The sequence below is a fragment of the Propithecus coquereli genome, unplaced genomic scaffold, assembly GCF_000956105.1.
Source record: "Propithecus coquereli isolate 6110/MARCELLA unplaced genomic scaffold, Pcoq_1.0 Scaffold10, whole genome shotgun sequence".
Lineage (NCBI taxonomy): Eukaryota > Metazoa > Chordata > Mammalia > Primates > Indriidae > Propithecus > Propithecus coquereli.
Window position 1 is genome coordinate 943,542 of NW_012133858.1, and position 12,244 is coordinate 955,785.

At 40.9% G+C, this 12,244-nt stretch overlaps 1 protein-coding gene across 1 annotated transcript in view; it reads left to right on the forward strand.

The window, feature by feature from the left end:
• Positions 1-11,831, forward strand: part of UPK1B (uroplakin 1B) — a 28,136-nt gene extending 16,305 nt beyond the window's left edge. The window contains exons 4-7 of the mRNA XM_012639480.1: positions 364-486; positions 3,662-3,841; positions 7,464-7,547; positions 11,768-11,831. Of these exons, the coding sequence (XP_012494934.1) occupies positions 364-486; positions 3,662-3,841; positions 7,464-7,547; positions 11,768-11,818 (438 nt within the window). The 3' untranslated portion in view covers positions 11,819-11,831. The remainder of the gene's footprint in view (positions 1-363; positions 487-3,661; positions 3,842-7,463; positions 7,548-11,767) is intronic.
• The last annotated feature ends 413 nt before the right edge of the window (positions 11,832-12,244 follow it).

Below are 12,244 nucleotides of genomic sequence, written 5' to 3' on the forward strand. Positions count from 1 at the left end.
CTTCACCCCTCGGCCATGGCCTTGGGCCTTCCAGTGGGATGGTCCACATTCCACCTCAGCTAAGACTTGCTCCCAATTCAGCATCTTTCTTTCTCTCCCTTTCTCTGTGTCCCTAGCCTAAGCCACCCTACAACATCTGTCCACCGAGTCTCACAGTGATTTCTCTGAAGATGGGGGTCTCTTCTCTACATGAGGACTTTAGCCAACCTCAAGCAGCCTCATTCAACTGTACTTGGTGCCTCTGAGTACAGTTTTGCTCCAGGAATGTTCAGTGTCCCTAGCAACAGGCTGAGAAAAATATTTCCCCCTCCTTGGAGGTTAGTGTGTTAACTCTCCCTTTTATGTGGCCTCTTCCCACTGTAGTTTACACCCAACCTCTTCCTGAAGCAGATGCTAGAGAGGTACCAAAACAACAGCCCTCCGAACAATGACGATCAATGGAAAAACAATGGAGTCACCAAAACTTGGGACAGGCTCATGCTCCAGGTGAGGCCCATGGTCTTGGGGAGATGCCATTTTTATTTACTAGTGGGGGAGGGAAGTCGTCGTACACATGACTCAGTGGGGCTCCTAGATCTACATTTTGTTTCAAGCCATCATGTTTATTATTTTACATTTGTAAGGATAATGGCATTGTCAAGAAATTTAGATTACTCATACACTCTGCCTCTCAGAACTCAGGTATCATTTACATTGAAAGAAAAATGTCTTCTCTGCCCCTCAGTGAACTCAAGTGGCAATTACTGCCTGTTTTTCCTTTTTGGTACCTTTTCACACTTCCTATGAACTAATCCTGCTAAGGACCAGGGGCTGTGACTTGATTTGCTCCCCCAATTTTCTCTCACTGGCAATCATACCTTATGTCCATGTTTATGTCAAATACCATCAAAAGTCTGAGTTTTCCAGATTATCCATCATGATCCCCACACTGCCCTATGTACACAAGTTGTGATTCTCTACATAACTCCGGATCCGACCCACCTCTCACACTGGCCCCCAGTCCCACTCCCCAGCTCACACCCACTGTTCACAGTCATCATCAGCACACTCCCTACAGCCTCCACACCTTTCAACTCTTTATTCTCTTGCTTCATCAGAAGTTTGACTGTCTCCTGGTGGCACTGCCTGCCCTTCACCTTCTCATTTTCTGCCACACTCGTGTTTCACACGATCTGGACATTGGCTAGGTCCCCTCCTTGCTCCCTTGGCTGCCGTACTATTTCCTTCCTCCATCAAACACCTCCTTCACACCACCAGTGTTTATCTGCCCTTATCCCTCCTCCTTGCCATCATTTACCAGCCTCCCTACACCCAGTCATTCTCCTGCCTTCGTTAAGGATTTCATTATCGCACTCACTGTCCACCTCTTCACTCATCCTCCTGTCATCCTACCTTGAGACTTCAACATCCACATAGATGACTCAGCCAACATCTGGTTTCACAACGCCTCGCCCTACCCCATTCCAAAGATCTTGTCCTCCACCCCACCTCGGCCACCCTCTTCCATGGCCATAGCCAGTATGTCATCACTAATGACTGTGCCACCTAAGAAAATTCCACTCTCTGACCACTATCTTCTATGCTTTTATTTATTCTAATATCCATCCCCATTCTAATAATTTTTACCCCATTAGGACCTCCAATTAATTGGCCACTTTTTCACTTCCTATCACCCTTTTCACATTATCCTCCTCACCCAGCTAATATTCAAGTCCTGCCCTCTAGTCACTCCTCTGTCAGCTCCCTTTGCTCCCTCACCTCTGGTCATCACTCTTTCCGAACCACCCCCACTGCGGTTGAGTACACCTTTTCCCTCACTCTTCATGTACACCCGAACAGCTAAATGATCCTGGGAAAAGTCACACAACCATGCTAGTAAATAGTCTCAACTTAAATTTATGAACACAAAGCTCACATGGGCACTCAACATTTCCTAGTATACTTTCCCAGAAAATTCACTTGCCATTATTTCACATGCCCTTCCCTCTCTTCACGCCTGCAGCATCCCTCCTCATCCTCACTCTCAGCCGATGACCTGACCTCATGTTTTGTTGACAATATAGAAGCAACTAAACAAGAACCCATCACCTCTTTCTACCACCAAATCCACATTCATCTGCACCCGTGTACTTTGCCTCCTCTCTTGTTATGACAAATGGACTGCCCTTCGTCCAGGTCCCTTGCATCTGCCTTGCATTCTAGCTCCTTTACACCAACAATCTTCCCTGCTCTGATACAGCTCATCAGCTTCTCCCTCACATCATCCTACATGAACACCTTAAATGTCCATCTTTTCAACAAACTCTCTGTCACCTCACATTCACCCATGATTCTGTTCCACTGTTCTGTTTTATTTTACAACAAATCCCAAAAGAGATACTTACACTTGCTCCCTCCGCTTTCACCCCTCTCCTCTGCCTTCATCCAACTATGATCGGCCTCTAACCCCATGACTCTACAAAATGACCCTTATCATAGTTAACAATCACCTCCATCCTGCCAAATCCAATGGTTACGTTTCTGTCCTCATCTTCCTCAACATCTTGTCAGCGTTCATCACATTGGACACTCCCTCTGAGTCTCCTTTGCTGGATTTTCACCCTTTTCCCGACTCTGAAGTTTGGAATGCTGCAAAGCTCAATTCTGGAACTTTAACTCTTCTCTATCCCTACCTAAATCCTAGTCTGAAATAAGACTGGCTCAAACTTGACCATTTTTCCCCAGAAAGCTCAGGTCAAAATACAGAATGATTATTTTTCCTGGTTAGGTATTGCCCATAATCCAGTGGCAAAATTGGACATCCTTTAAAGATGGTTGACTTATCATCAAGTCTGCTTGGATAAATTTATTCTAAAAGTTGAGAGACACCTGTAGTTTTAACAGCCTCCCTTTTGAAACATTTTAGCAGAATTTATAATAAGGAAGGAAAGTGATATGAATTGTGTTTTATCCTCTATACTCAATTATATCCAGAGCATACGGATATCAGTTATGTGTTAATTAATCTTCTTTCCTATGTAGAGGCATAGTGTGTGCCACCAGATTTTTGTTACTTTTTTCCAGTTTATTTTCTCCCATTATAAAAATCACACGTAATTACCCCAGAAAAATGGTAAAAATATAGAAAAGTAAAACAAGAAGAATTACATATAATTTCTTCACCACTAAAATTTTTAATTTCCTTATTCTCCATTTGCTCATATGTAATATCAGGATAATTATACCTCTCTCACATTGTTGTATCAAGATATGAATACAATATTAATAATAATTAACATTTATTAGGGCTTTACCATGAGCCACATACTATACTAAACACATTAAGTATATTAACCCCTTTAATCCTTACAAAAACTCTATGAGGTAGTTATCACATGTATTCCAATTTTACAGTTAAGAAAAATGAGGCTTAGAGAGTTTAAGTAATATATTAAAAGTGACAGAGCTCATTAATGGCTAGTAAAGTAATAAATGTGGAAATATTTTGCAAACTCCAAAATGTAAGTTACCAATACCTTCAGCTCCTCTTTGGGGATTGTTTAGTGAACATAACATATGTTACACTTTCCATATCTTCTTTCTGTATAGAATCTCAGTTTCTACATTGCTGGCTCTAGTAAAGACCATGAAAGAGAATTTTGTTTCTCTTATCCACTGACAGGACAATTGCTGTGGTGTAAATGGTCCATCAGATTGGCAGAAATATACATCTGCCTTCCGGACTGAGAATAATGATGCTGACTACCCCTGGCCTCGTCAGTGCTGTGTTATGAACAATCTTAAAGAACCTCTCAACCTAGAGGCTTGCAAACTAGGAGTGCCTGGCTATTATCACAGTCAGGTGAGTGTGCTCTAGTCCCAAAACCTGCCAGAAGGTTCTTCTGCTCTTTATAAGGAAAATATTGGTCAACTGTAGGTAATAGTCTCTCAGTAAGGAATTCCACATACTTTTTCCTAAACCTCTTATGAACTATTTTCTTCTCTGCCAGTAAACTGTGAATACTAAACCAGAACTGACATGAGCACATTTACATTTTAACAAAATTAACAGAGTATGAGAACTGCAATAGCAAAATTCAACTTTGTTTAAATAAAAACAATCTGTACAATGTATAAAATTGGTATTTCAAGAAATATTTACATTAAACAGTTTTATTCTATTTTTGCAAAATGTACATTGGAAGGGATGATATGCAAAAGGAATGTTTTCCCAGTTTCAAAGCAATGGCAATTTCTAAGGTTACATGCAGTAATTATATATCCACATTCCTTATTCACTGGTAATATAGGACAGTCTTGATAAAATATTATGTTGGTGATTTGGGTAGAAGGTAATTTATATACAGAGGGTTTTTGAAAAAGTGTTTCCAGGCTGATGTGGATGATGTTATTATGATCATGAAAACTAATATTTATTACTTACTAAATGCCAGACACTGTTCCAAATGCCATACATATATGAATATTAAATCCTTTAATGTTCAAAAGTAGGTGCCAGTAGGATTCCTATTTTATAAATGATGAACTGAAATATAGAGATACTAATGAGTGCCTTGCCCAAGGTCACACAACTAGTAAATGGTATTCAGGATTCAAACCTGAGCTGTCAGGCTCCAGAGCACAGACTCTAAGCCAATAAAGGCTCGGTAATAGTCCCCAAATGCCCTGGTGAGAATCCCCATATACCTGTAGCCTGCATCTGTTGACACCACACTGAAATGCTGTGCACTGCTCTGGGAGTCACTCCTTTGAAGAAAGCAAGTTGTGTGCGAGCTTATTAAATAATTGAGAAATGTCAGTCTCTCTAGTTTGGGAATAAATAATGACTGTATTTTCAGATTGAAGGACATTTGGCACGAAGCAGGTACTTGATAAATGTTTGGTGAGTTGGTAGATGAAAAAGTGAATTGCTCTCTTTTTCACATCCATATTGTAGCTTTTCATGATCTACAATGCACAAATGTGCTGCTATAGCCATGGAGACTAACAAAATTAGGGAAGTCATCAGTGTAGTAGAAATAGTAGAAATCAACCAGAATTTCACATGGCATGTCAGATGCAAATATATATATTCTGCATCATGGTCCATCTGCCTTAGAAATGCTATGTGCAAATTCTGATCACTACACCTCAAGAACATTATGAGGAAACTAAGGAAGATCAAGTAAAGCACCACTAAACTGATTAACATCATGAAAAGGCACTATATGATAAGAGGTTTCTGTCTGTAAGCTCGATGAAAGCAAGACCCATTTTTGTTTGTCACAGCTAAATGCCTACCCCAGTGCCTGGCACCTGGCATAAGTGGGCTCTTATGTATATGATTAGATGAAAGATCACCTCCCAGGATTGTTGAGAGGATCAAGTGAGTAAATAATACAGAAGTGTTTCATGAACCCTCAAGCAAGTTGCAAATGATACTGTTGTAATCAGTACTTAATGTTATGTTCCACTCATTATGTAAATTCTTAATGTGTGTCTACTATGTGCCAGGCACTTGTTCTAGGTTCTAGAGATTCAGCAATGAACAAGATGAAATCCCTGCCATTGGGGAGCTTGCATTCTAGTATGGGAGACAGACAACAAACATGTTACCAAACAAAAACATGGTAAAATTCCAGGTAGTGATAAATGCCACAAGCAGAAATAAAGCAGAGTGAGTATTTAGAGTAGGATGAGGGGAAAGAGTGTTTTCTCTGTAGTTGTCAGGAAAGGCTTTGCTGAGATGTTTACAGAGGTCTGAATTAAGTGAAGAAATGAGGCAACTGGAATATTGAGGAAGAGGGTTTTAAACAAAGGGAGCAGTGAATGCAAAGGCCCTGAAGTGCAAGCAGTCTTAGCATTTTGGAGGGACATCTAGGAGGTCAGTATGACAAAGCCAGAATGGGTGAAGGATTAGTAGAAGGATGGAGCTAGATTTTTGTACAAACTGAAGCCTATGAAATTTTTAGGGAGGGGTCCTCCTTAGGAAAAGCAATTAAAAATATGCATACAAAAGTAGGTACAGGGCTTTTAAATGATCTTGCAAGTAAGCGGCCCTGAAGTTTAAGTCTTTAGCTTTGCAGCAAAACTACCTCTGGTAGTGGAAGATGGGATCAGAGAGAGAGAGAGGTGGGGCCATACCATACAGTGTCTTCCAGGCCACGGTAAGGACTTAGAATTTCATTTTAAGGGTGGTGGGAAGCCATTGGAGGGTTTTGAGCAGGGGTTTGAACTGATCTGATTTATGTTTTATAAGGATGGCTCTGGCACCATATGAAGACCAGTAGGGTGCCAAGAGTGGATGCAGGCCTCAGGGAGGCCAGTTGGGAGGCTATCAGAGTAATCTTGGAGTGAGGCCCTGGTAGACCAAGGTGGCACCAAGATGTGATAAGAATTGTTTGGATTTGGAATATATTTTTAAAGTATCCCCAGAAGGATTTGCTTAAGTGTTGAATGCTCAATAAAAGAAAGACAGTTGATTAAGGATAATTCCAAGATTTTTCATCTGAGCATCGAGGTGAATAGATGCGCCTGTCATGTAAATGGAGGAGAGAAAATGAGGGAGAAACCAAGTATAGCAAAGGCAGGGCATGTAAGTATTAACAAGGGAGTGGGGCAGGGTCAAAAAGGACAGAACCTCAAGTGGCCACCTGTAGCCACTGGGAGGAGCCTAAAATTCAAGGTCAGCCTTTCTAGGGCATTTGCCTCCAGACCTCATGGTCTATGGAACCAGCCCTGGTTATTGCATTTTCTGCGCATTCCCTGTGATTCCCAGCACTTTAGTAGAAGTCACTCAGATGGCAGCTCTAGCTTTACACATGTTACTTCTCCAGGACTTTGCACAGCAACTAGGACAGAGTGTGCCATGTATAAAGCCTTCCTGGATTATGGCCTGCATGAATGAGTGATTTGGTAAATAAAAAATTAATCACTCTTTTGCGTATACACCATACCCTTCAAAGTCTCACTAGAATCCAATAAAGATGTGTTGAAGTATGATGTCAAATGAGAATTCAAGGAGTATGATGTAGGGCAACAGAGGGCTTCTGGTTTTTGTAGACTAGAAGCATTTTTATTTAAAAACAAACAAATCAAAAGGTAACTCTGACTTTCAGATAAATCACCAATAAAACCTTTTAGGAGGGAAAAAATCTAATTTTCTTAAGAATGTATTGTCTACATATTCAGTATGGAAAGAATATTATGCTAAAATAGCAGCACTTTGTAGTGAGATTGAACGATAAAGACACAAATAAATATGTTATAGAATAGTTGTTCTATAGTTGTATTATTTACGTTCCTTTGGCTACTAACAGGCATTTAGTAGCTGGCTGTCCCCAGGGATGTGGCAATGGCCTGGTTATGTGAAACTGGACTTTGGAGTGGCATTGATTCAAATAAGAACCTGCTTTCCTGTCGATGTCTTACATTTTTTTTTTCTCGTTCTTCTCACACCGATGTGGAATCGCCCCCTCCTCCAGGGCTGCTATGAACTGATCTCTGGACCGATGAACCGACATGCCTGGGGGGTTGCCTGGTTTGGGTTTGCCATTCTCTGCTGGACTGTGAGTATTTCCTAACACATATTTTGTTTCTGAAGGGATGGTAAGAAAAGATCTTGAGATTGCCACTAGTTACCTCAACCACACTAGAAGGCCTAGAAACGAAACATCAGACCTCAAGGATAGTCAAGAAACTTCTGGCACCAGAACAAGAAGAGTGGATTCCCCTGAGAGGCAGGAAGTTAACTTCCCATACTAGGGGAAGGATGTGCCCTCCTAACCAGATGCCACTTCTGGTTGACTGGGACGCTCTTGCCTTTAGGGGCTGAAGAGCCTTTTTCCCTTGCCCGGACTTCTTACTGAATGCCAGCCTGCTCCTCCAGGTCTCCAGATCTCATTAATTCATTACAACTAGATAGCAAAGACTGTCACCTACCTGCCTGGCTCCTGCCCGATGCTAATCTGCCTGGCACCTTCCAAAGAGCTGCCTCTGCCAGCCCCATCAATTCCTACTGCCCACTTCATCTGGTGCCCATGCAGCAAGAGGTTAGAGCGGGGGTTCTCAGCCCTGGCTACACATTAAAACCTCCTGGAGAAGCTTTACAAAAAACATAGATGGATCCCAACATTTGAGACTCTGATTCCGTTGATCTCAGAGTAGGGCCCAGTCTTCTTTTTCCTCCAGACAATTCTAATTTGCTGTCAGGGTTGCAGACCATCGCATTAGGGAAGCAGTCCCAAACTTTTGACTTTAGTAGCCCTGTACATTCCCACACATTATTGAGGACTCTAAAAAGCTTTTGTCTATATGGCCTGTGTCTATTGACACTTACCCCATTAGAAATTAACATAGAAAAATTTTAAATATTTATTAATTCCTTTTAAAACAATAAGCGAATTACAAGTCAACATAACAACATATTTTTTGTGGAAAAATAACTATTTTACAAAATGAAAAAATTGAGAAAAGTGGCATTGTTTTACACTTTTGGAAACCTTTTCAATGGCTGGCTTAATAGATGATAGCTGGATTCTCATATGTGCTCCTTCATTCAATATGCTGTAATATGTTGCCTAGATTGAAGGAATTGAAGAAAATATATCTTTCTCATTGATATGTAATTGAAAAAAAGTGGTTTAATAGCTTTATCTGAAGATAATTGTGAACATTCTTTGATACTACCCAAAACTCCACAGGAAGTAGTTTCTTAAAGGTCAGTTGCAACATGGAACCTAAAACTATGTTAATGAACTTTTCATACTCTAGTACATTAAAATATACTACATTGGTTTGCCTTGCACTTTGTATAACATTTTTTTTTTTTTTGAGACAGAGTCTTGCTCTGTCGCCCCAGGTAGAGCATAGTGGTGTCGTCGTAGCTCATCAAACTCCAGGGCACAAGCGATCCTCCTGCCTCAGCCTCCTAAGTAGCTGGGACTACAGGCATGCACACAATACTTGGCTAATTTTTCTGTTTTTAGTAGAGATGGGGTCTCACTCTTGCTCAGGCTGGTCTCGAACTCCTGAGCTCAAGCAAGCTTCCCATCTCGGCCTCCCAGAGTGCTAGGATTACAGACGTAAGCCACTGCATCCAGCCCACTTTGCATAAATTTTTTAGCCATGCATAATTCTGTAATATCATGAATTGGTTATCTGGAAAAATATTGGTTCACTGTGTTATGCAGATCTTCCAAATGTTGACTAATCTCTTTATGCAATACCAAAAAGTCACATTCATTGATATTGCCACATTGGAAAAGACCTTAAGCTGTGGCATGCTATCAAGTTCATAGTGACAGATACAAGTTTTCCAAAGTTCTGATTTTTGCTTGAAGGCTCAAATTTATCATTGGCAACTAATATTGCCAGTTGTTTCCCTTGAAGTGAAATAATCATTTTGTAAATTTTTGAAAAAATATTTGCCACACACCCAAGCCTGAATAACGAAAGCTTGTCTGTTAGTAATTTTTTCCAAGTAAAAAAAGGTGTTTCGTGAAAAAAAATGGGTAGTTTAGAGCATAACTCAATCATACAAGTGCTTTTCTTTATGACAACCATATTACATATTTCATATGTAACAGGATTGCTTTAGATATAGTTCCTTTTTGTCGTGCAAAGGTCAAAGTTTACTCAAATTATTAATAGTAGTTCTTACTCCTTCATCAAGGACAACCTCAGGTGAAACTGGCTTTTATTAATAGCTTTTTTTTTACTGCAAGTGCACAGCAGTGAGGGATACAATGACTACTAACACAGTTCAGTGCCTCTACCTGGATTCTTGCTAAGACTCCAGCAGTTTTACCTTCCACTGGTTTTGCACCATTAGCGCAAATGTGAAAACAGTGAAAAAACAAATACAGTCTGATTATTATTCAAACAGTCTTATATCAAGGACCCCTAACGTGTTCCTCAGGTGTTTGTTTACCATACTTTAAGAAATGCTGGGTGAGGGGGTGATAAACTGAAAGAGGCAGGAAGTGGAGGGAAATCAACTCCTTCGAGAAATTTTCTATGATCCCCCAATCCACCCTCTTAGAGCTCCCACTACACCCTGTGCACACCTCTATCCTGGAACTACTCTGCTGTGATGTATTTGAATATGCAAAAGGCTGGAAAAGAGCTGCTCTTTGTCCCCCCAGTGCGTGGCATAGCACATAGTAAGGGCTCAATAGTGTGTTGAATGAATGAAAGATGACAGCAGTGGAGTTTCTATTTGTGCCAAGTGAGCAGGAACTATTGGATAGTGCTTAAAGGCTCTTGAGTATCTCAGAACTCCAAACCAGTCATAACCCTTGATGTTTCCACAGTATCAAATGGACTCTGGATCTAGTTAAGTCCCATTTGAAATTCAAAGACAGAAGGGAAGGGAACTAAATGCATTGAGGGCCTGCTATGGACAAGGCACCATGTCAAATTTTTTTTTTTTTTTTTTTGAGACAGAGTCTCACTGTGTTGCCCAGGCTAGAGTGCTGTGGCATCTGCCTAGCTCACAGCAACCTCAAACTCCTGGGCTCAAGCGATCCTCCTGCCTCAGCCTCCCGAGTAGCTGGGACTACAGGCATGTGCCACCATGCCCGGCTCGTTTTTTCTATATATTTTTAGTTGTCCAATTAATTTCTTTCTATTTTTAGTAGAAAGAAAGGGTTCTTGCTCTTGCTCAGGCTAGTTTCGAACTCTTGAGCTCAAACAATCCGCCCACCTCGGCCTCCCAGAGTGCTAGGATTACAGGCGTGAACCACCGCGCCCGGCCAAATATTTTTAATATTAAGTCCCTACAACAATAGCTAGGCAGGTAACCAGTCTCCCATCTTATAAGGAACAGAGAAATTCAACAGGGTTCTCAAGAATTATGCTTAAGAAGAGCTTTTAAGCATGCCCTGTTCACTACTGCTTGCAAAAGGCTTCCCTTAGAGATTAATCAGATAAACTCTGAAGCCAACTGCCTGGGGTTGAACCCCAGCTCTGCCACTTACTAGTTCTATGACTTCAAGTAAGTTACTTCTCTGTGCCTCAGTTTCTTCATTGGGTTTTGGAAGCATTAACTTCAGTTATATAATAGCACTTAGGGAACAGTGCCTGATGCATAGTTAAGTTCTCCTAATAAACATTAGACCCTATTATTATTATTTCATTATTTCATTCACTCCTCTGTCTCTGGGGTAGGTATAGAAGGTGTTGTATTTATTATACAGATGCAGAATCAAAGGCTCAGGACAGCTAAGTGACTTGGCTAAGTTTATCCGGAAGTAAGTGCCAGGTCTAAAACAGAGCCCTGATATTCTAACTCGTGCCTGTGTCAGATATCTTGAGTTCTATGGCATTTTTGAGGGGCAGCCGTTCCAGGTCATGAACATGTTAGGAGAAAGGGGAAGTCCCCTGGGAGGAGCCATTTAATACTTAGAAGCAGGAAACCTTTACCTCAAAATGGTACACTAGAAATAGGAAGGCACTGGAAGGTAATTAGTCTTGATGGGAAGAATAAAGACTTTCCCCAGGGGGCTAGTTTAGCATAGATTGAAAAGAACAACCCCAGAAGACAAGGAGCCCTGGATGGGAATTGGGGTCAGAAACACTTCTGGGAATAGAGAAGTTCCCTCTAAGTGGCAGGTTGTAAGTGATGCTTTGGAACAGGCTGGACTCAGTGTCACATCTGGCCCTGTGGTTTAGCTTAAGGCAGATTACTCTTAAAAATCTAGTGTTGCCTAAGCCTGTATGAACCTAACATCATTTTTTTTCCAAGTATGAGACATTTCTAAAACAATTTCTTATTTTTTTATTGTAGTTTTGGGTTCTCCTGGGTACCATGTTCTTCTGGAGCAGAATTGAATACTGAGTGTCACCACCATACCTCCTTCCTCTAGTGACTCTGGATTTGGTGCTGGAACCGGCTGTCTCCTAATATCCCACATTTGTGCTCCACGGTAACGCGTGCAGGTCTTACTCAAATTGCCAAGTCAGGCGGTGTGGAGTTTCTTTAGCCTTTCAGGCTCCCGAAATTCTCACGACTCGTACTTTTCATCCTGGTCTAGGGTTCTGCAACATTTTTATAGACTGTAGAAAAGAGAGAATTTGGAAAGTAGATAATAACTTCTATCTCTGCTTATTTTGAATTTGGAAGTGTAAAGACTTCAAAGAAACCTGTGTTATCACAATAAGCTATGACTGTATTTTGATAACACATCTCCCTGTATTTCTCACTGTTTTCTAAAAGAAACCTTCCAAGGATTCCCTTTATCTAAGTATTGTTGCAGCGGGTAGG